We start from the raw sequence: 22,215 nt of genomic DNA, 5'->3' as shown, positions 1-22,215 counted from the left end.
TGCTATAAGTTAATTTTTTTACGTGGTTTCAATGGCTTTTTCTTTTTTGCATTTGAAGGAGGAATTAGAAGGTCTTCATCTATGTCTTATGTTGATGGCTTCATAGGGACATGGCCCAAAGAGAAAAGGTAAGCAAAGAGAATTACTTTTAGTGTATTTAGATTATTAAGAAATGCAAATTGTGTCTGTCTTTTATTGATAATCAAATTGCCAGGACTTTTAATTAGTTACTAAATTTGAAAAAGGGCTGTATAGTACAGGCAGATGATAGAGAGGTGAAAGAGGCTAACTAGCTAGATAGCCCTCCCCTTCCCTTGAAGACAGTATGATTATGGGAACTGGGGAAAGAAAGGAAATGTAATTTCAAATAATTCTTATTAAATGATACTAAAGATAATTTCTTTTCTAGGATTTTTAAAGGATTTTTCTCTTTAACTTTTTTTAGATCATCAGTACATGGCGTATCATTTGATATTTCTTTTGATAAAGAAGATAGTGTACAGAGATCCACTCCAAACCAAGGAATCACTCGTTCTATTAGTAATGAAGGACTTACTCTGAACAACAATCGTGTATCGAAGCACATTAGGAAAAATTTGTCCTTCAAGCCAGTAAATGGAGAAGAGGAAGCAGAGAGCATTGAAGAAGAACTTAATATAGATTCTCACAGTGACCTCAAATCTTACATGCCCCGTAACACAAATGAACTAAATTCCAATGAGACTATTCATTACCACCTTCCAAATGGAGCTTTACAAAATCGAATACTTCTAGATGAGTTTGGCAATCAGATTGAGACACCAAGCATTGAAGAAGCATTGCAGATAATTCATGATACTGAAAAATCTCCTCATACACCTCAGTCAGACCAAATTGCTAATGGCTTCTTTCTTCATAGTCAAGAAATGAGTATCCTAAATTCAAATATCAAGCTAAATCAATCTAGTCCTGATAATGTAACTGATACAAAAGGTGCCTTGAGTCCCGTAACTGACAATACTGAAGTAGACACTGGAATTCATGTTCCTTCAGAAGATATACCTGAAACTATGGACGAAGATTCTTCACTGAGAGATTATACTGTAAGCTTGGACTCTGACATGGATGATGCATCTAAATTTCTTCAGGATTATGATACACGAACCGGCAACACCAGAGAAGCTTTGAGTCCTTGTCCAAGTACTGTAAGTACCAAGTCTCAGCCAGGCAGCAGCGCTTCTTCTAGTTCCGGAGTTAAAATGACCAGCTTTGCTGAACAGAAATTCAGGAAACTGAATCATACCGATGGAAAAAGTAGTGGAAGCAGTTCTCAGAAAACTACACCAGAGGGCTCTGAACTTAATATTCCTCATGTCGTTGCTTGGGCACAAATTCCAGAAGAAACAGGGCTTCCACAGGGACGGGACACTACCCAGCTGTTGGCTTCTGAGATGGTGCATCTTAGGATGAAGCTAGAAGAAAAGAGACGTGCTATAGAAGCCCAGAAAAAGAAAATGGAAGCTGCTTTTACCAAACAGAGGCAGAAAATGGGAAGGACAGCATTCCTTACTGTAGTGAAAAAGAAAGGGGACGGGATTTCCCCTCTGCGAGAGGAAGCAGCGGGTGCAGAAGATGAGAAAGTATATACTGATCGGGCAAAAGAAAAGGAATCACAGAAAACTGATGGACAAAGGAGCAAGTCACTGGCAGATATAAAAGAAAGCATGGAGAGTCCTCAAGCTAAATGGCTGAAGTCTCCAACTACACCCACTGATCCTGAGAAGCAGTGGAACCTGGCAAGCCCCTCAGAAGAAACTTTAAATGAAGGAGAGATTTTAGAATACACAAAATCCATTGAAAAGTTAAATTCATCCCTGCATTTTCTACAACAAGAAATGCAACGCTTGTCACTTCAGCAGGAGATGTTAATGCAGATGAGAGAGCAACAATCTTGGGTGATTTCACCTCCACAACCCTCTCCACAGAAACAGATTCGAGATTTTAAGCCTTCGAAGCAGGCAGGCCTGTCATCAGCCATTTCACCGTTCTCCTCAGACTCCCCTCGTCCTACTCACCCATCTCCACAGTCTTCTAACAGGAAGAGCGCGTCTTTTTCTGTTAAAAATCAAAGGACTCCTAGGCCAAATGAATTAAAAATAACACCTTTGAATCGAACCTTGACACCCCCTCGGTCCGTGGATAGCCTTCCTCGGTTAAGGAGGTTTTCACCAAGTCAAGTTCCTATTCAGACTAGGTCATTCGTATGTTTTGGGGATGATGGAGAACCTCAGTTAAAAGAATCCAAACCTAAAGAGGAAGTTAAAAAGGAGGAATTGGAATCCAAAGGGACTTTGGAACAGCGAGGACATAATCTAGAAAAGGAGATCAAACCTTTTGAGTCAACAGTCTCTGAAGTCCTATCACTGCCTGTCACAGAGACTGTATGTCTGACACCAAATGAGGACCAATTGAATCAACCAACAGAACCCCCTCCTAAACCCGTTTTCCCACCCACCGCTCCAAAAAATGTTAATCTGATTGAAGTTTCCCTCTCAGATTTGAAACCCCCTGAAAAGGCTGATGTACCTGTTGAAAAATATGATGGAGAAAGTGATAAAGAACAATTTGATGATGACCAGAAAGTATGCTGTGGATTCTTTTTTAAGGTGTAGTATTAATCTGCATAGTTTTGGGCATCTTCATTAGATGAGTGTGGTCATATTGGATTTTTTTTTTTTTGGTTGACATGCTTACTTCTTTCAACAGCAGTCCCTTTTGATACAAGTCCATCCCCGTGGACTGTAGTAACATTCGAGCACACCGTGGTTTCCAGTATGGACTCAAAGCTCTAATAAATCCTTTTATCACATGTTTAGATATATTCCTTGGTTTTACTCCTCTACAGCTCTTTCTTACTTTCACAAAAGCCTTTTAAAAATTGAGCTACTCAGATCTCTTCAGAGAGTGATCCCATTTTATCTCTTAATCATGTAACACTACCATTTTTTTTTAACAGAATGCTACTCTAAACACTAATAGATATTAAAATTTACTGTCTAGAGACTCTGTTCCTTGCAGAGAAAGGAAAACAGAGCGGAAGAAAATGATTAGTATAAAACAGGCAATACCTCTGTTCCTTCATTTCTATTCCATTCATTTCCATATCTTCACCACCCCATTATTCATCTATTGAACTGTGGTTACTGCTTCTTGACTGGGTTGTCTGTCTCTGATCATGCCATTCCATTCTTCATACTGTTAGAGATGATTGTTCCAAAAGCATAGCTCCAACTGAGTCTCTTTCTAGTCAAAAATCTTTCCTATTGAAAAGAGTTCAAACCCTTCAGCATAACATTCAGGGACTTTCACAGATTAACCTAAATCTTTTTGTCTAGCTTCTTCCCCAGTACAAAATAAATAACTTTATTTTGTACTGTTCTTTAAGATTAACTTCAAGCTTCATCTAAAGCCTTATAATTCTTTCAGTTGAGGTCAGATGTTTCCTCATTTGTATATCTGTTGTATCCTTGATATACTCATACCTGTGTCCTGGAGTTTTCAACTATTTCATATGATTTGCTTTGTCTCTTAGACCATGACCTCCTAGATATGCTGCATCTTTTTATCCCCATAGTATAGTAAAGTGTCTGGCAAACTACAACATAAGTAATTTGATAGATGAAGACATATATGAAGGTTTGAACTAATTGCTTGAATGGTATCTTGTGACTTTCTCTCTCTGAAATCTCTTAAATCTGTCTCTGGGTTTCTATACAAAGCTTGCTGTTTGTACCTCCTCCCCTTGTGATTTTTAGATCCTTGACCTGAGATACCATATATTTTAATATCTGTAATATTTGACACTATGTTGTGAATAGATTAGACACCAAAGAAATGTTTATTGAATTAAACATTGGCAAGAACAGTTGACAAGGAGACATCAAGACAGTGAATCACTTCTATGGCAGCTTGTTACTTTCCTAAATTCTGAAGCATTTTGGAAGCCCCCTGAGAACTGGGCTGTCCCTAAAGATTCAAGTAGAAACTAGGGCAGGCCCAGGAGGCCTATAGATAATGAACTAGCTCTCCAATTAAAAGCACTGTAGAAGAGAGTATAATTACACCCATCTTTTCTTCAGTGGAGAAAGATTTCAGTATAGTTCAGAACCTATCAAGCAAACTCACAGTACCTCAACTTAAAATCATTCAGCTGTAGTTTCATTTATGTGATATAACATTGGATGGCCAATTTTCATATGTTTTTACTTGAGATCTTTTTAATGAGTTTATATTTTAAATATAATTTAAATGCAATTTTAAAACTTAGTGCAGGAGCTCCCTACTGTAAAGTTATTAAGTTGGGGTTAAAAAAATTTTTTGTGTTTTTTGTTTTTATGGTTCTTTGCAAACCTCATAGGTTTTGACAGCGTAAAATTAAGTAAGTTTGCGTGTCCTCTTTTACTTGATGGAACTGTTACTACTGTAGTTCGGTTCTTCCTTCATAATTTCTGAACTACGGCCACATTCAGAAGGGTTGTAAGAGAGAGTTCAAACTTCCAGTTATAAGACTAATCATAAAACGTGACCATAGCAGTTGAAAATGAGAATATTGGTACCTAAAGTGTTTCATCTTTTTCTTTTTTTTCTTTTTATGTTTCATTTTCAATAAAATTCGTTCTTAGGATGATCAAAAAGCAGAAAATGATATGGCAATGAAACGGGCAGCTTTGTTGGAGAAAAGATTAAGAAGGGAAAAAGAAACTCAGCTCCGGAAACAACAGCTGGAAGCAGAAATGGAGCATAAGAAAGAGGAAACAAGGTAAAGGAAATTGATGGGCCAGTGCTAGATCTGAACTTTTAATGATACATGGGCATATTTAGGAAAATTTGGTAAGTACTCAAAACAGTAGTTTCTCATTAATTTTTATTAACAGATTTTTTTCAGAGAAGTTTGTAGTATAGACAGCTTGATCAATGCTACTTTTTGGTGCTTTTTCCCAAAGTATTGTCTGATTTCATATTTTTATCTTACATTTAAGGCATCTCATGGTAAAGTTCTCTAGAAACATTATAAATAATTAAATGTTTTAAAAACATTTAAATGAGTTTACTGGGGGATACACACACACACACACACACACACACACACACACACACACACCCTAAATTATCTCAAATACCTTTTCATTTTTTTCTTAATTTCTTGGGCTCTTTCTTCCCGCCTTCATTTATTTATTTATGCTTAATCCCATGTCTCGGCAGAATCATCAAGTACCTTTTGAATGAATCATTTATTCCCCAAGGTGATGAAATGGAATTCTCCCTTCTCACATCAAATGCATAAATCCCTCCTGTGTGATTTGTCTTTGGTGTGCAGAATAAGAACTGTAACCACTTGATTTCTTAGGCGTAAAACTGAGGAAGAACGTCAGAAGAAAGAAGATGAGAGAGCACGCAGAGAATTTATTAGGCAAGAATATATGAGGCGGAAACAACTGAAACTAATGGAAGATATGGATACAGTAATTAAACCCCGTCCTCAAGCAGTAAAACAGAAAAAACAGCGACCAAAATCTATTCACAGAGATCATATTGAATCCCCCAAAACACCAATAAAGGGTCCTCCAGGTAACATAGCTTATTATGAAGAGTCTGTTCATAAAAAACACCAGCTTGGTTGGTTTGTCATACTAACTTGGTTGTGCTTTGGTATGCAAAATTGGATACACAGTTTGAGATTATGCATGCTTCTTTTTGGAAAACCAAAATGAGCAAATGAAGTTTTTGATAAATGTGTTATGTATGCATGCATATATTCAGTAGAACAAATGTGAATGCTAAAAATCAAATTTAATCTGTTAGGGAACTCTGGCCTGAACTATTAATCTCCCTGAACTATTAACTACCTTTTACATACTTACAAATTTAAAGAAATGTTGTATGCATGAAATGTACAAGAAACATGTTGGTACAGTAAGGAATATAAGATCAAGAGTTCACAAGTCCCTCCTTCAACACATAAATGGTTGAAAATCCAAACTTACAATATCTGGAGTTGAGAGAATATATGTTTTTTGTTTTTGTTTTTATTTTATTCCCTTGGCTCTTTCCAGAGAGTATATGTTTTTTAAAAGTCAATATGCATACTCATTATTAATTATTATTTTTTGAAATGGGGTCTCACTCTGTCGCCCAGGCTAGCGTGCAGGGGTGTGATCATGGCTCACTGCAGCCTTCACCTCTCTGGGTTCAGGTGATCCTCCCACCTCAGCCTCCTGGGTAACTGGGACTACAGGTGAGTGCCACCACACCCAGCTAATTTATTTGTATTTTTTTGTAGAGATGGGGTTTTGCCATGTTGTCCAGGCTGGTCTCGATCGCTTGGGCTCAAGCAATCTGCCAGCCATGGTCTTCCAAAGTGGGGATTACAGGCGTGAGTCACTGCGCCCGACCATACTCTTATTTTTAAAAAATCTTGGGGGAGGCCGGGTGCGGTGGCTCAAGCCTGTAATCCCAGCACTTTGGGAGGCCGAGGCAGGTGGATCACGAGGTCAAGAGATCGAGACCATTCTGGTCAACATGGTGAAACCCCGTCTCTACTAAAAATACTAAAAATTAGCTGGGCATGGTGGCGCGTGCCTGTAATCTCAGCTACTCAGGAGGCTGAGGCAGGAGAATTGCCTGAGCCCAGGAGGCGGAGGTTGCGGTGAGCCGAGATCACGCCATTGCACTCCAGCCTGGGTAACAAGAGCGAAACTCCATCTCAAAAAAAAAAAAAAAAAAAAAAATTCTTGGGGATAAATTTTTAAAAATACACAAAAAAATCTTCATTAAAACCATAAATAATATAACGTTGACTGTGTGAAGAGAACTCTATCTTTTCAAGCCTGTAAACTAATTGATGTAATTTTCTACCTAGGATTTAGATATTTTGAAATGTTTTTATTTTTTTCTTTGGGATCACAGTATCATGTCTCACATTAACATTTTCCTTTTTGAATGAAAGTTAGTTTTATCATTGTTTTCTAAAAGTAGGTTTCTTGCTAATTTAAAAAAAAAGTATATATATATGCATGCAAGCATATTATGTGTTTAAATTAAAAGCACAGAGAAAAGAAAAAGAAACTACAGAAGCTCAATTTTTATATGCTGGTGTTATCTAATGAACAGACTCTTTGCTAGTTGCTCCTTTTAAATTTCTAATTTTGTTTTTATTCAGGATCATGAATTTATCGTGTTTTTTCAGTCTCTAGCCTTTCTTTGGCATCGCTGAACACAGGTGATAACGAGAGCGTGCATTCAGGCAAGAGGACACCAAGGTAAATCCGTAACAGATGAATATTTTTATAGAGAATATAGTACCTGTAATTACACAAACTCTTAAGTAAAAACTCTTTAGTGTTTTTAGTTTATATTTTATAATGACCAAATTATAATCACAAATTTTTCTAAGCTTTGCCAACTTAGGACTATTTGAGTTTTTGTTAAAAGAAATTATATAAAGAAGTCTATTCATCTTGCAATGCTTTTTATCTTTTAGAATATAGAATTGTTGACATTGATAATATACTTTTTATAAGCTATGAAACATTAACGGTAATTATACATCAGTAATTCCTAATATGATTATGATTAAATCACAGTCAGTAGAATGAGAGTACCACCTTCTCTAATGTATTTCCCACTAATACAAGGAGGTTTTCCCCATCAGAGTAATTCCAAAGTGGGTTGCCTGTGACTTAGGAAAGATCTCTTTTGTATTTTCTTTCTCTCGGATATAGATGAGAAGCTAAAAGTTGGTATTTCATTACCTTATACTGTAATACCTGTATCAGAAAACAACATTTCTAGTGACAGTCATCATCTTAGAGTTCTTATCTTTGTATTACCATCCTTTTGCGTTATTTGCTAATTTTCACATTGAAAAACATTCATTCTTTCAACAGATATTTATAGAATGCATACTATGTTCTAGGAACTTGGATGTGTAGCTGTGAATAAGACAAACAAACAGAAATCTTTTTTTTTTTTTTTTTTTTTTTTGAGATGGAGTTTTGCTCTGTCACCCAGGCTGGAGTGCAGTGGCGCGATTTTGGCTCACTGCAACCTCCACCTCCTGGGTTCAAGCAATTCTTCTGTCAGCCTCCTGAGTAGCTGGGACTATAGGTGTGTGCCACCACACCCAGCTAACTTTTGTATTTTTAGTAGAAATGGGATTTCACCATATTGGCCAGGCTGGTCTTGAACTCCTGACCTCGTGATCCCTCCCCCTCGCCCTCCCAGAGTGCTAGGATTACAGGCGTGAGCCACCATGCCTGGCCTCATCATGTTACGTTGGGCTGAATTTTGGTTGGTGCTTTCACGTATACCCTCTGGCCCCCAGTTTTTCTCTGTTTGAGACATAAAATATATTTTATCTTCTAATTAGATCAGAGTCTGTAGAAGGCTTCTTATCTCCAAGTCGCTGTGGCAGTCGAAATGGAGAAAAAGACTGGGAAAATGCATCAACAACTTCTTCAGTGGCTTCTGGAACAGAATATACAGGTTAGTGTTTCTACATTTTTAGAGAAACGTTTGAATTTAACACTCATAAATGGAGGCTGTGCTAAAGAAAATTGTATTGGCTCACCTTTGGGTCTTAAACACAAGCAGCTAATAAACAGTGAACACAGGTGTTCACTTTCGGGTAGTTCAGTAAATTTCTGAACAAAATTAGTGATGCCACTTATATCTCATCCCTCTAACCACTGTTAGCCATTTCTGTGGAGGTTGGGTCTGAAGAAGTTTTAGAGAATTTCTACATAGTTCCTCAGTACTGAGTAAAGGCTAGAATCCACAAAGTCCTTTCCCTAATACTGGGATTTCAGGTATCCAGAATTGTGTACCTTTAGCAAGTATTAAGAGGCTCTAGAAGATAAGAAGGCATTGAATCTAGGAAGGTATCCAGCCTCACATACCCCCCAAGTCCTCTTCCAGCGTCTAGGTAAGCATGATGGAAATAAAAGCAATGAAGAACAGAATGTGGGTTAAGGACACTTCTGAATAAATGAAGCAGGAGAGAAATCAGAAAAAATGTCAGCAGCATGTTGAGAGAGAAGATAGGAAGGCCTGGGAGAACATGTATGGGGAAGAGCAGAGGAGAAAGGAGATTGCTTCCATCTATCCATGATAGAGTGGAAGTGGTTACCCTATAAAGGCCTAAAGAGGATAGAATTTGCTAGAGACTCACTCTGTGGCTTTTAATGCAACCTCCTGCAGCCAGTCTGACAGTCTTTAAGGCCTGGGATTTGACCATATTTCCGTGTTACTCTCTCTGCTTCTCTATGTTAGTTCAGTTGAACAATTTGAAAAAGAAAGGTTTTTCTTGCCTTTTGAAAAGGCTTTAAGTTACTCATGGGCCCATTCTACTCCAAGCTAACCACTAACCTTATAGATTTAAGAAAGAAGATTAAATAGGCAGTGTGACAGTGATAGCAATATTTTATTTTTAGTACTGCTCTTACAGGGTACTCCAAAAGGCCATAGGAACATTCTCCAGGTGTATCTCTGGGTGGATAAAACAATGTTTTGGTTGGATTGCAGTCAGTAAGAGGCCTTTAGCACAGAATTCATTCCTCTATTATAGTATTTCTGCAGTGTAGGAACAGTTACATCATTTTAAAATAGTATTTCTGACTTAGGAATGTTATTTTTATTATTGTTAAATCCTTACCATAGGACCAAAGCTCTACAAAGAACCCAGTGCAAAATCCAATAAGCACATAATACAAAATGCTTTAGCTCATTGCTGTTTGGCTGGAAAAGTAAATGAAGGTCAGAAGAAAAAAATACTGGAGGTAAGCATGCTTGCATGAAAATTAAATTTGGCAAACTGTAGGAGTCTTTTGTCCATTCAAGAGAATGTACTCTGATGGGCCTAGAATTTTAACAGCAGGCAAAAAGATCTGTAGCTAGATATTTTAATTATTAGATTTAGTTCACTTTCACATTGGGTTCTGGAAGCTTGGAGATTTAATTAAAGACTAGCAATAAGCTTTAAAATTTGTCATTGCAATAATGTTATAAAATGTGACTAAGAAATGTACCATAATTCTATAAACTTTATTCAGCAAAATAAAAGGTTTTTATTGTGTGTTATATTTTTTATTTTAAAGGAAATGGAGAAGTCAGATGCCAACAACTTCTTAATCTTGTTCCGGGATTCAGGATGCCAGTTCAGATCTTTGTATACTTACTGCCCAGAAACTGAAGAAATCAGTAAACTGACTGGGATAGGCCCTAAATCTATCACTAAAAAAATGATTGAAGGACTTTACAAATATAATTCTGACAGGAAACAGTTTAGCCACATACCCGCTAAAACTTTATCTGCCAGTGTTGATGCAATTACCATTCATAGCCATTTATGGCAGACCAAAAGACCAGTAACACCCAAAAAACTTTTACCCTCTAAGGCATAGAAGTTGGGAAATATTTGCTTCAGAACATTCATGGTAAGTTTGCACTTCATCTTTCCTGCCTATAGAAAACCTTTCTAATTGCCAACAAGACTTTCATTAATTAAAACTGGACACTAAGCTCTGTTGTCATGAACAACTGGAATGTAAACCACAGTGTTTTGGAGTGCAGAAGATTCTCACTAAGGTGAGAAGTCCAAGTGATGAAGGAAGTGTTTTAATTCACAAATGGAGATTGTATGTGTTATCAGGTTCACCTGCTTGATATTAGATACATTGAAGCACTGAATTTTCATGGATATTAGTTGGATTTATCTTTGAAATACGGTTAAGATGACAAATTATGTGTTTTATTTGTTGCTTTTTTTTTTTTTTAACTTTTTATTGTATATTCCTGTCTTCAGATGGTTTATTTTGCTATTTTTCTCTCCTGGGGGTTTATTCTAAGATACCTTTGTATTTTGTTTCATGCAGAGATCATGAAAGTAGGAAATACACCTTCAGAAGTAACTCGCACCTTTCTTATGATGTTAAGAGAAACACTAGTGTTTAGTTTTACAATAACCCTCGTATTTTAATGGTGTTACAGCATTTGCAAAAATTATTCTGCTAAATATTTACGACTCTGTATTTATTATTCACTAAAGTATTAACATTCTCTATTAAATAAGAGGAAGTATTGTAAAGAGCTGCTAGTAGGTTCGCTTTAAACCACATGAGCTTAACCAAGAATATGTTACAAGAAGTTGCTGATTAAATCAGTGCTGTTTTGACATCACTTCTGGCCAATTCAGAATAATTTAGATTGTTCTTTTAACAAAAAAGCTTTCTATTTCTTTAAAGTAAGTCACTTTATAAGTTGGCAGAAGTGAATGACACTTTGAGAGTAGTCTTTCCGTCTGAAGATCTAAGACTTCCTGAAACAAGTTCTCAAGAAGTCTTTACATTATATTTATAACTCATATAAAAATTATATTTAGAATTTTTAAACATGTACAAAGGGCTACATTTTAATTTTAAAATAACTTCACTTTATTTTACTTATATTGGGTTTTTCTTCTTCGTTTTAATTTTTTTCAAGTGGATGGCTTAGATTAAGTATACACTTGAAATCTCCTCTACGTGATCTTTGTTCTTTAGCAATGTATACCAGAGGGTTAGTTGGGGAAAAACTTCATTCTCAGGAAAAGACTTGAATGATTATGTGACCCTGTTATGTTTCAGTGTTGTGACAACTGTGTAAACTAGGGGGGAAGACAGTATTGTATCATAAATGAGATGCGTAGTTTGTTTTCTTTCATGGGAAGTAGAGATAAAAATATATACATTTCTCTAATTGAGTTGTTTAGAGAGAGAACTAATGTCTCATATGATGTATTTACTTATTTAAAAAAAAAAAAAAAGAATAGGAATGAGATGTCCCTGAGCTGTACTTTTCTATTATTATAAGGCCTGTAGGCATCAGTGCATCTGGGTTATCAACATTTTCTCAAATGCTGTCAATATTTTACTGTAATTTATGTTCTTATATTTATGTATATTTGTTAAAACTGTAAAAAAAAATTCACAGATTTTTTTCCAATACCTGTGCAAGATACATGTGTAGCTCAAAACTATTTGTGATCTACTGTTTGCATGTAAGAGACCAGGATATGTAACTCTTATATTTTAAGTGTATACATATTGTGTATATAGTATGGGTATTAAAAATGGGGAATTGCACATTTTACCTTTTAGACAACAATTTTTATCACAATTAGAAGGAAATGATTGTCAAATACATGTTTAGATTAAAACCAGTTTTAAAAAGTATAAATATAATCAAAATGTGAATAGCAGTCAAAAGGATAATTCATAAGCGTTTTACATTACTAAATTTGTTCATTTCAGTTAACTAAATTTCCCTCATCAAAGCAATCTTTGTGATCTTACTTGGCTATTAAATGAAGAAAAATCAGATGCAAGACAATGGAGAAACTATTTAAAACTAAACAGGACCACCATTTATTTTTAATCTGTGTGTGTCCAACAGTTGAATTGAATGTCTATGAGGTCTAAAGGTAGAATGTGAATATTGCCACAGAGTTCATTGCTCTCAGTATAAGATTTTACTTTAGTAATGCAGAAGGAATACGGATATATTTCTTTAAGTCTGCAGATTTTTTTATTATGGTGCAGCTTTTTTTTTTTAATTATGTTTTTAAAATTATACAGTTGAAAAATATGCCATTTCATAAAGTCTGAGGATTTTCGTCAACCTTACTGAAACACACTGGTGCTTTCATCATCAGAGGTCAAACTATTATGATAACTATTCCATTAAATTTGCCAAACATATGTCATGGTTATCAGTGCGGCCTGTCAAATTCTGCGATTTGACACAGCTTTGGAAAGCTTTTAGTTCTTGGTTTTTCAATTTTGTATTAGAATGACTGTTACAGTTTTATTTGGCTGTTTAAAGCCAAATTTAGCTATTTAATTACGAGTTCATGGACACTGTTGAGCAATGTACAGTGTATGGTGTGCTTACCTGTCCACTCTAGAGCATTGCTTACAGGTTTTTTGTTTTTTAAGATGCTGTGCTGTAAAATACTGTCATATTTGCTATTTCCTGGTACAGTGTAGTTTTTCCCCTTTCATTTGAATAAAAGCATGGCACCAAATGACTCCTTTTCTGTTTCTTGAATATGACTCCTTTTCTGTTTCTTGAATAAAATGTAGTTTCTGGTAAAATTATTTGAACTTGGGAGAACTTATTATGTCGTTTTCCTGTCCCCTAACCTATGTTTAAATTTAATCACTTGAATATTCATAAGAGGTAACTTGAAATAATTAGACTTTTAAAAATACTAACTTAAGGCAATGTTAAGAAGTCTAACTTTCTATGGTTAGCTCAGACAATCTACATAGTATGATTTATAAATGTGCCTATCTTACTTAATCTTGCTTATATTAATTTACTATCTTTTGATGAATCAATAGTTAAGTTGTACCAGAATTAATGCTCTATGTCTTTGAAATTGAATGGCCAGTGAACTCACCGATCTAGAGTAGCCAAGAGAAGCTAGTTCTCGACCATTATTTTGTATGTTTCACTTTGATTTTGCCGATTCTACTTATTCAGAACACAAAAAAAAGGGTTTTTTAAGAAAAAAGATACCTGATAAAACTATAAATAATAATCTTCATGCATAATTTTATACCTGAAGCAATACCTGGTTAGTAGACATTTGTCGTTCTCTACCTTGGGACCTTTTTGGTAGGTTTTGTAACTTCAGAACACAGCTATACTTCCACAATATTTTCTAGTACTTTAATTTTCAAAAATAAAAATATTTAACGCTAAGACCCAGGCAACATTAGAAAACTGTACACAAGGCCATGTACGGTGGTTCACGCCTATAATCCCAGCACTTCGAGAGGCCGATGCATGTTGATCACCTGAAGTCAGGAGTTTTGAGACCAGCCTGGCCAACGTGGTAAAACCCCATCTCTACCAAGAAAATACAAAAAATTAGCCAGACATGGTGGCGGACCCCTGTAATCCCAGCTACTTGGGAAGCTGAAGCAGAATTGCTTAAACCTGGAAGGCAGAGGTTGCAGTGAGCCAAGATTGCACATCTGCACTCCAGCCTGGGTGACAGAGCGAGACTCTGTCTCAAAAAAAAAAAAAAGAAAGAAAGAAAAAGAAAAGAAAAGTGTATACAAACCCTAGAGCCCCCACTCAATAAGAATGAGTTGCCTTATGACTGAAATTGATACCTCTTAACTAGGGCAGTGGAAAATATTCTGTAGTGAATAGGAACAGATGCCTTTATTTCATAATTTGTCTACACAGAAAGAAGATAAAGAATAAAAATTTAGCAAAGGAAATGTAGCTGTAATGTATGACCTAGGGATTGGCTATTGGAAAAACACATCTATAAAAGAGTGTGAAATTCTGTCATCCCTCAGAAGTACGTAGATGCTTAAGAAATAGGTATCTTCTTAAAAGAAACAAATGAGATATTAATGATTTTGCCTAATGTGATGGGAGTGGGGGAAGTACACAGACTGGCATGTCAGAGTTGCTCTTTAAATAAGGGGATACAGAATCGAGTTTCAGTCACCTCCTTTTTGCCCCTGTGGGCATATAGTCTTCTAGCAACTCAAGGCCACATGCTTAGACAACAAAGATTAGCTTTGTACATGTGTTTAAATCAGTGTAGTATTCATAACTGAGGTGATCTCCATCCTCAGTAGCTTTTATATGTCCGGAAAATAGGGGCAATTATTACCTTCCATTGAAGAGGTGAAAAGCAAAGTAAAAAAAAAAAGTTTTAAGACCCACTAAGGTTTTTTTTTTGTTTTTTTTTTTTTTTTTAACACATTCAGCAAAGCCACTGTGGCACCTTAGGCTACTAATGCATTTGATTCTTAACCCCAGACTGTTGTTTCCGGTGGTTGAATCTGTGATTCAGCCTTCGGTAGGTGTTAGAGGCATCCAGGAATAAAGGACACAGGGGAGGGGACATATTGGCATGTGTCGTCGGTGGCACCTCTACTTCACAGTTTTGTTTAGCTGCCGTGATTTCTGGCCAACCCTGTTATTCATACTTCAAGGTTTGTGTGTTTATATAGAAAAGGAAATGTGGCTCTCAACCCCCGAACAAAGAGACTATCCACTTAAATATTGCTTTGTAATTTAAAAAGTTATTTGCTTTGCTTTCTCTTTTTAACTCACTACTGCCTGGGAAGAGGTAAGCGTCTGCCTCTCCATTTTACGGATGAGGGAGATGAGGCTTTAAAAGGTCAGTCGCTGTCCTAGGGACTCAAAGCTAGTAAGTGACAGCATCACAACTGGCGTCTAAGCCTTCTGGTTTCAGACGCCCTCACTGTGCCGTGTGGTACAGAGCTTTCCGCTGCACTGTACATGTTGTGGAATAAGAGTATTTCAGAGCTCACAGCTCTACCAGTTAATGTGTTTACCATGGGTAGAAAACTCAGAACTTGTAGTTAAGGTGGATTTTGTTCCCTTGTCCAAGACTCTTAACTAGCATCAACAGGACAACAGCTAAAATCAGAGTTAACGCTCACCTACTGTTTAATGTCTAATTTAATAAGGATGAAAGTATAGAGAAATTGCAGAAGTGTTGAAAACAACCTGATTATGGTAACACGTTGATCAGAATTACCTAGGAAATAGTTATGAGATGAAAGGGGCTAGCTAGGTCACAAAGATAAGGTCTCTCCCACCAAGGACCTCTCTTGAAGGGGATGCCGTTAGACTTTTACAAAGAACGGATACACTGTGTGCTGTGATAGAGGTATGGAACCAAAAGTGAAAGACAGATGAGCCCTTTTCTTGTCAACAGTAAGAGGTTCTTGTCATCAAGAGAGTTCATGTAGTAGATAATCTTATGAAAACTGACTCTGTAAAGAACTTAAGGCTGCTCTTCCCGGGCACATTGTCTGCAGGCACTCAGAATGGTCCAGCATTTGACATACCATGGTAGCCATTCCTACAATACAGCCTCTCACAAAATTAGGCTGCCCCAAACCCCTGCTAATAGAATTGTTTACCTTTTACCAAGAAAGTTGGGAAAGCACCAGAATCTACATGTGGCAGGTGCCGAGGCAGACTTCGGAGGGGTTCGTGCTGTAAGACCTACAGTTCTACGAGATTGTCTAAAACAAAGAACCGTGTCAGCGGGACCTGTGGTGGTTCCATGTGTGCTAAATGAGTTCGTGGCAGGATCAAGTGTGCTTTCCTTATCAAGGAGCGGAAAACGGTTGTGAAAATGTTGAAGGCATAAGTACAAAGTCGAGAGCTAAATAAAAAATGAAACTTTTTTGAGTAGTAAAAATGAAAAGACTTGCTGTATGGAAAAAAAAAAAAAAAGAACTTAAGGCCATCTTACATTGTCAGCCATTGTCAGCCAATGGGATACCATATCCTAGTTTTCTTTTCTTTGAGACAGAGTCTTACTCTTGTCACCCAGGCTGGAGTGCAGTGGCGTAATCTCGGCTCACTGCAACCTCCATCTCCCAGGTTCAAGTGATTCTCCTGCCTCAGCCTCCCTAGTAGCTGGGATTACAGGCGCCTGCCACCATGCCCAGCTAATTTGTTTGTATTTTTAGTAGACACTGGGTTTCACCATGATGGCCAGGCTGGTCTCGAACTCCTGACCTTGTGATTCGCTCACCGTGGCCTCCCGAAGTGCTGGGATTACAGGCATGAGCCACTGTGCCTAGCTCTAGCTTTCTCTAAATAGTGAATTTTGAATTGCAGCGACATCAGTTCGTTGATAGGCCGTGAGGTCCTAATTTACGATTAGAACAAGGCTAACTGTAAACTGCCTCCTCTTTCTTACCCGGAGGCTAAGTACAGATATTTTTGTATACATTAGGAAATTAGTTTGTGCTTTATCCTTATAGTCTCAAAACAATCAGTATTCAATAAATAATCATCAAATGAATACATGAAAGGAAGACTATGCAGTCCTGGTCCAAAATTCAAAATCAAATTCAAAACATGTTCTGATTTCTGCCAGGTCACCTTGAATTTCTTACTACAGATATTTTTACCCCCAAAATAGAAACCCGAAGTTGGCTTTTCTGCTCTGACTCCCTCTGGTTCATACCCTTTCAGAGGAGCCAGGAGCAGCTTGAGAATCTGAACAATTGGTCACTGACGCAATGATGTCCTGTCCCCTTTTGCCTTCTGTCCAGCTCCTCTCACAAATTATGGGCCAGTCTCAAGGCTCATTTACTTATGTTCTGCTGCCTCCACTCTTTTTCCAAGAAGGCCTTCAATATGAGCTTCAACTGACACCTCCATTCAGCATCTCCATCTCTAGCCCTGAAAGCTCCCGCTGGGCCCACGTATGCATCTAACTCCTCAGCATTTTCACCTGGGAGTCCCAATGTCATCCTCAACTCAACCTGTTTAAAAACCAAAAGTCAACCTGATTTTACAGCGTCCTATAAAATCAACTCTCCTTGAGAGCCCAGCCACCAAGACTGAAACAAAGGTCTTATCCCTTCCCCTCTAACACAGAAGACAGCCTCATGTCCAGACAGCCACCAAATCCTATCAAATATTTGTACTTTCAAACTGCACCTCATCCCTGCTGCCACCAGCTTCAAGTCCGGGCACCAAAAGCTTATGCCTCACTCTGCAAGAACCTTCAAGTGGTCTTTCCCTAATTCGATTTCACCTTCCAAAGTGTCTTGTGAAATCTAACTTTCTTAGACTGATCTTACAGTTCAATATTGTTTTTATTTTGAATTGCAGGGAGGATGGGGGTGAGGTGTTGAGGCGGTGGTAATCTGTTCAGTGCTTAGAACCACTAAAGATACTGATCCTGTTTTTCAGGCTGCTCCTATACACAGACCTTTTCTTCAGAAAAGCTGACCTGCTTCAATCTTGATGGAAGTCAGGATTTCACAATCTGCATCATATCAAAGTTATTTGTACATTATAACTGATCTCCAATGATGTGTAAACTTCCCATAAGGATGTACCATGTCACATTCTTTGTATCTGTTAACATTACCCGATAACAGTGCCCCACAGTAAGAAGGGTCTGTTAACAAAGTCAGCTGGAATCAAATGTGATATTAAGAGTTGGATTTGGCCCGGGCACAGTGGCTTATGCCTGTAATCCCAGCACTTTGGGAGGCCAAGGTGGGCAGATCACTTGAGGTCATGAGTTCAAGACCAGCCTGGCCAGCATGGTGAAGCCGTGTCTCTACTAAAAATACAAAAACTATCCAGGCATGGTGGCACACCCCCATAATCCCAATTAGGAAGCTGAGGCAGGAGAATCACTTAAACCCGGGAGGTAGCGGCTACAGTGAGCCGAGATTGCAGCATTGCACTCCAGCCTGGGTGACAGAGTGGGACTCCATCTCAAAAAAAAAAAAAAAAAAAAGAATTGGTTTTACTGATCAGTAGCAGGATCACAGCACTGTAGAGGGAGCCCCAGTCAATGCCAAGGGAATGCTGCCAAATTCCTGCTGCAAATACTTGGAAATTCACATTAACTTTCTGTGAAATCACTAAAAAGTAATGGCAAATCATAGTTTAGAAGCTTCTGCGGGCAGAATAATTGCTACAAAGAGAAAATGTTACTTCCTTTCCAAACAAATTCTGGGGCCATTTTTATATTGGGGACGTCCCTAATGCTTGCCTTTTGAGTTTCTGATGAGTTTATTTTTTACCTTTAAAAGAACCCTTGAGCTACAAAAACCTGCAGTGGAAGAAAGGAGTCTCACTTTCCTTGAAAGCTACACTCTTCTCCAGCCACCCCGCCCTTTCCTGACTCCTTCCCCCATGTCCCCTAAAAGGCAACAGTGACCTCTGGGGTAGATGGGGGGCCCTGAGACAATCACACAGCTGCAGGCCATAAGGCTTTCACATTGAGTCATCCTCTCAGCAGCGTGGGCTGACACGGAGTCTCATGTCTAACTCAGATGGCATCCTTTCCCAGCTACCCCATATTTAGGACCTGAAAGTTTCTGAAGTGAATGAACATCTGAAACGTTCTGCAGGGCCTCTGGCATCCAGGGTGGGGCTTCTCATCTGGTGTGTGCCAGCCCTCCCTTAGATGGTGAGGCACGTGGCATGCGCATGTGCACACACACACACACACACACACACACACACACAGTCTCAGGGCTATGCGATCTATGGGAAACCTCATCTTGGTAGCCAGTCAGTAATAGTGAATAAAATAGAGGACTCCCCATTCCCAGTTCAGTGCTTATCAAGAGAGGTTGTAGAAACAAGGAGATGCGGCTTTGCAAGCTTCTCCTGACACTCAGGACTCAAGTTACTGTTAACCTCTCCGTCAGCCGCAACTGACTGGGCACGAGGCCACCTATCTGTGCTTCAGGCCTGTCAGCAGTTTCTCTGCAGCATCCAGACTGTCACCTTGTTGAAATCACCATTATGGTGATACCAGGCACCAGGCACTGCCGTGGTCAAATCTTGAAGACCTCCAGATTGGGAGTCTCTCCTTATAGATTCCCAGTGCAATCCCCAAAACATTTACTGACCACCCACTATGTGGAAAGAAAGCGCCGTGGAGAGTAGGCGAACCGTGCAAGCAGCTGAGTCTAGCAGCAGGATCACCAGAAATGAGCCATTCTTCATGATGCCGCCAGCCAAGGAGTGGAGTGAGCCCATTAGCTCAGACCCAGCATGGGGAGCAGCTTCCGCCAAGGGTGCCTCATTTGGTCTTCACAACACCCCTACCAGGTAGATATTATCATCCTTTTTTAAGGTGTGGAAACTGAGATCATACAGCTATCAAATTATAAAGCTGACACTTAAACTGGACTCTGACCATTAACAATCTGATCTATAGGGTCAGTGATTAGAAACAGACAAAATGACATATAAGGAATTCTCACACCTGTAATCCCAGCACTTTGGGAAGCGAAGGTGGGAGGATTGCTCAAAGCCAGGAATTTGAGACCAGTCTGGGCAATATAGTGAGACTGTGTCTCTAAAAAAAGAAAAAAGAAAATTAGCCAGGCATGATGGTGTGCACCTATAGTCCCAGCTTCTCAGGAGGCTGATTCAGGAGGATTGCCTGAGCTGAGGAATTGAGGCTGCAGTGAGCTATGATGGCACCAGGCTACACTGCAGCCCGGGCAACAGAGCAAGACCCTGTCTGTTGAAAAAAAAAAAAAGAAAAATCGTATCATAAATTCTGTATCACAACACAGAGCAGGGTTTTAAAAATATATTTTAAATTAAATGATATTAAGAAAGCTGGATAGAAATTGAAAAAAATGATTACACACTAGGTAAATTTTAAAAGACTAATGAAAATTATTTTTTAATGATAGACTGAATCGTTTCACATTGTCAAAGAGAAAGCATTCTAAACTCTGAAATTGCTAAAGCAACAAATTTGACTATATGAAAATGTAAAACTAAAAAAATAGCTAAGAAAAGGATTTGGAAAAATATTTGAGTCAAGTGGAATGAATAACTCATTCTAAATATTTAGTTTTACAAAATTAATAAATATAGATTATAAATATGTGAAGGGCATGATTAAAATGGTTCGCATAAGATAAAATAGATTTTCCATCTTATTTATAATCACGTGCAAGCTGAAATGAGAGGCCATCTTTTTTTTTTTTTTTTTTTGAGACAGAGTTTCACTCTTGTTACCCAGGCTGGAGTGCAATGGCGCGATCTCGGCTCACCGCAACCTCCGCCTCCTGGGTTCAGGCAATTCTCCTGCCTCAGCCTCCTGAGTAGCTGGGATTACAGGCACGTGCCACCATGCCCAGCTAATTTTTTGTATTTTTAGTAGAGACGGGGTTTCACCATGTTGACCGGGATGGTCTCGATCTCTTGACCTCGTGATCCACCCGCCTCGGCCTCCCAAAGTGCTGGGATTACAGGCTTGAGCCACCGCGCCCGGCCAGGCCATCTTATCTCAGTGCCTATCACAGTGGAAAATCAGTTACCGATGGACACCTCTAACAAGACTGTGCTGAATCTTATACTCTCATGCAATGCCAGTGACGTTCTAAATTACTAACCACCGTAAACATTTGTATCGAGCAATCAAAATTTTCGTAGCCTCGATCAATACAGGGGCATCTATGTAATGAAAACAGTATAAAAGAAAAAAGTCCTAAGTGCAATTATTCATTACAAATTTCTATAACAGTTTTAAAAAATATATCAGAAACATCCTCCATGTCCATATTTAAGGGTTGAGAAAATTAAGCAGCATGGACTAATGTGGATGTATATGATATTGAGAAAAACAGACAACACCGTGTACACTCCAATTGCAGATAGGACTTTGAAACAGCTTTGTAAAAAATGTGACGAACATCTGAAATGTAATATTGAAGAATAGAAAATCTAAAAATAATGAGATTTCGAATGAATTCTTTACTTTTGACAATGTCATCCACTGGCTAAGTTTGGTTGTGTTTCAGGAGCAAGTCCAAGATGGTGACTTCTTCTTTGTTCTGTAATGTGATTAGATGACTTTTATGATTTTTAAAAAATTTAACTTTCCTAAAATGTTAAGGTTCTTTGTACAGAAAAAAATTAAAATTGGAAAAAATGCGTTATAAGAACTTAAATATAACCTGTTAAGGGGCAGAAATAAACCTACTCCCAAAAACAATTGAGCTTAAAGCACTGGATATTTATTTAAAGTATCTCCTCTGTTCTCAGGCCTGTGCTAATCATCCTGATGGATAGAGAGATGCTCCCTTCGCCCTGAGAAGTTCTTAATCCCACGGGCAAGGCAAGATGAAGACACGGGACAGTCGCCCTGGTGGCTCCAGCAGTGCAGAGAGAGGAAGAAGTCCTGTTAGGGATGCAGGTCAGAGAGGCTCCCCGGGGTGGGATGGAGGAATCGGGAAGACTGCTTCCGCTTTGTCCACGCCTGTTAGAGCGTGGCCAGGATTCTCGGCCAGGGAGGGTGTTTCTATGAGCTGACTTGTGTGTAATCCTGTGGGGAGTCCTCCTGAGGGGTGAAAGAGCAGTAGTGTAGAGTCGGCCTTCGCCACTGAAACCGGCTGAGCACCCCGGGGGGCCAGGCCCAAGGCGGTGTCCCTGGCTCTGACCTTTGCTACTTCCTCCCATCCAGACAAGTTCAGTAAGGCCCACGGACAGCACCCAGGCCTCAGCAGAGAAAATTCAGCATAAGCTGTGGGCCACAGACTTCCCTTGGGTATGAGATGACGGCCCAGAAAGCAAGTATCTCTGTTTTTTTAAATAAACAACCTACTTCTACTTCCCCTCAACCCC

The 22,215-nt window shown here is 38.5% G+C and overlaps 1 protein-coding gene across 4 annotated transcripts in view; it reads left to right on the top strand.

Moving 5' to 3' along the window:
- Positions 1-13,102, top strand: part of CAMSAP2 (calmodulin regulated spectrin associated protein family member 2) — a 113,308-nt gene extending 100,206 nt beyond the window's left edge. For all 4 annotated transcript variants that reach the window (XM_003938251.4, XM_003938250.4, XM_010348844.3 and 1 more), the window contains 8 exons: positions 59-128; positions 446-2,645; positions 4,662-4,798; positions 5,387-5,607; positions 7,226-7,298; positions 8,408-8,523; positions 9,697-9,815; positions 10,134-13,102. In XM_003938251.4, the coding sequence (XP_003938300.2) occupies positions 59-128; positions 446-2,645; positions 4,662-4,798; positions 5,387-5,607; positions 7,226-7,298; positions 8,408-8,523; positions 9,697-9,815; positions 10,134-10,439 (3,242 nt within the window). In that variant the 3' untranslated portion in view covers positions 10,440-13,102. The remainder of the gene's footprint in view (positions 1-58; positions 129-445; positions 2,646-4,661; positions 4,799-5,386; positions 5,608-7,225; positions 7,299-8,407; positions 8,524-9,696; positions 9,816-10,133) is intronic.
- Positions 13,103-22,215: the final 9,113 nt, after the last annotated feature.

This window comes from Saimiri boliviensis, chromosome 14 (assembly GCF_048565385.1).
Source record: "Saimiri boliviensis isolate mSaiBol1 chromosome 14, mSaiBol1.pri, whole genome shotgun sequence".
Taxonomy (NCBI): domain Eukaryota; kingdom Metazoa; phylum Chordata; class Mammalia; order Primates; family Cebidae; genus Saimiri; species Saimiri boliviensis.
Note: the sequence above shows the minus strand (reverse complement) of the source record. Positions and strands in the feature narration are given on the sequence as shown.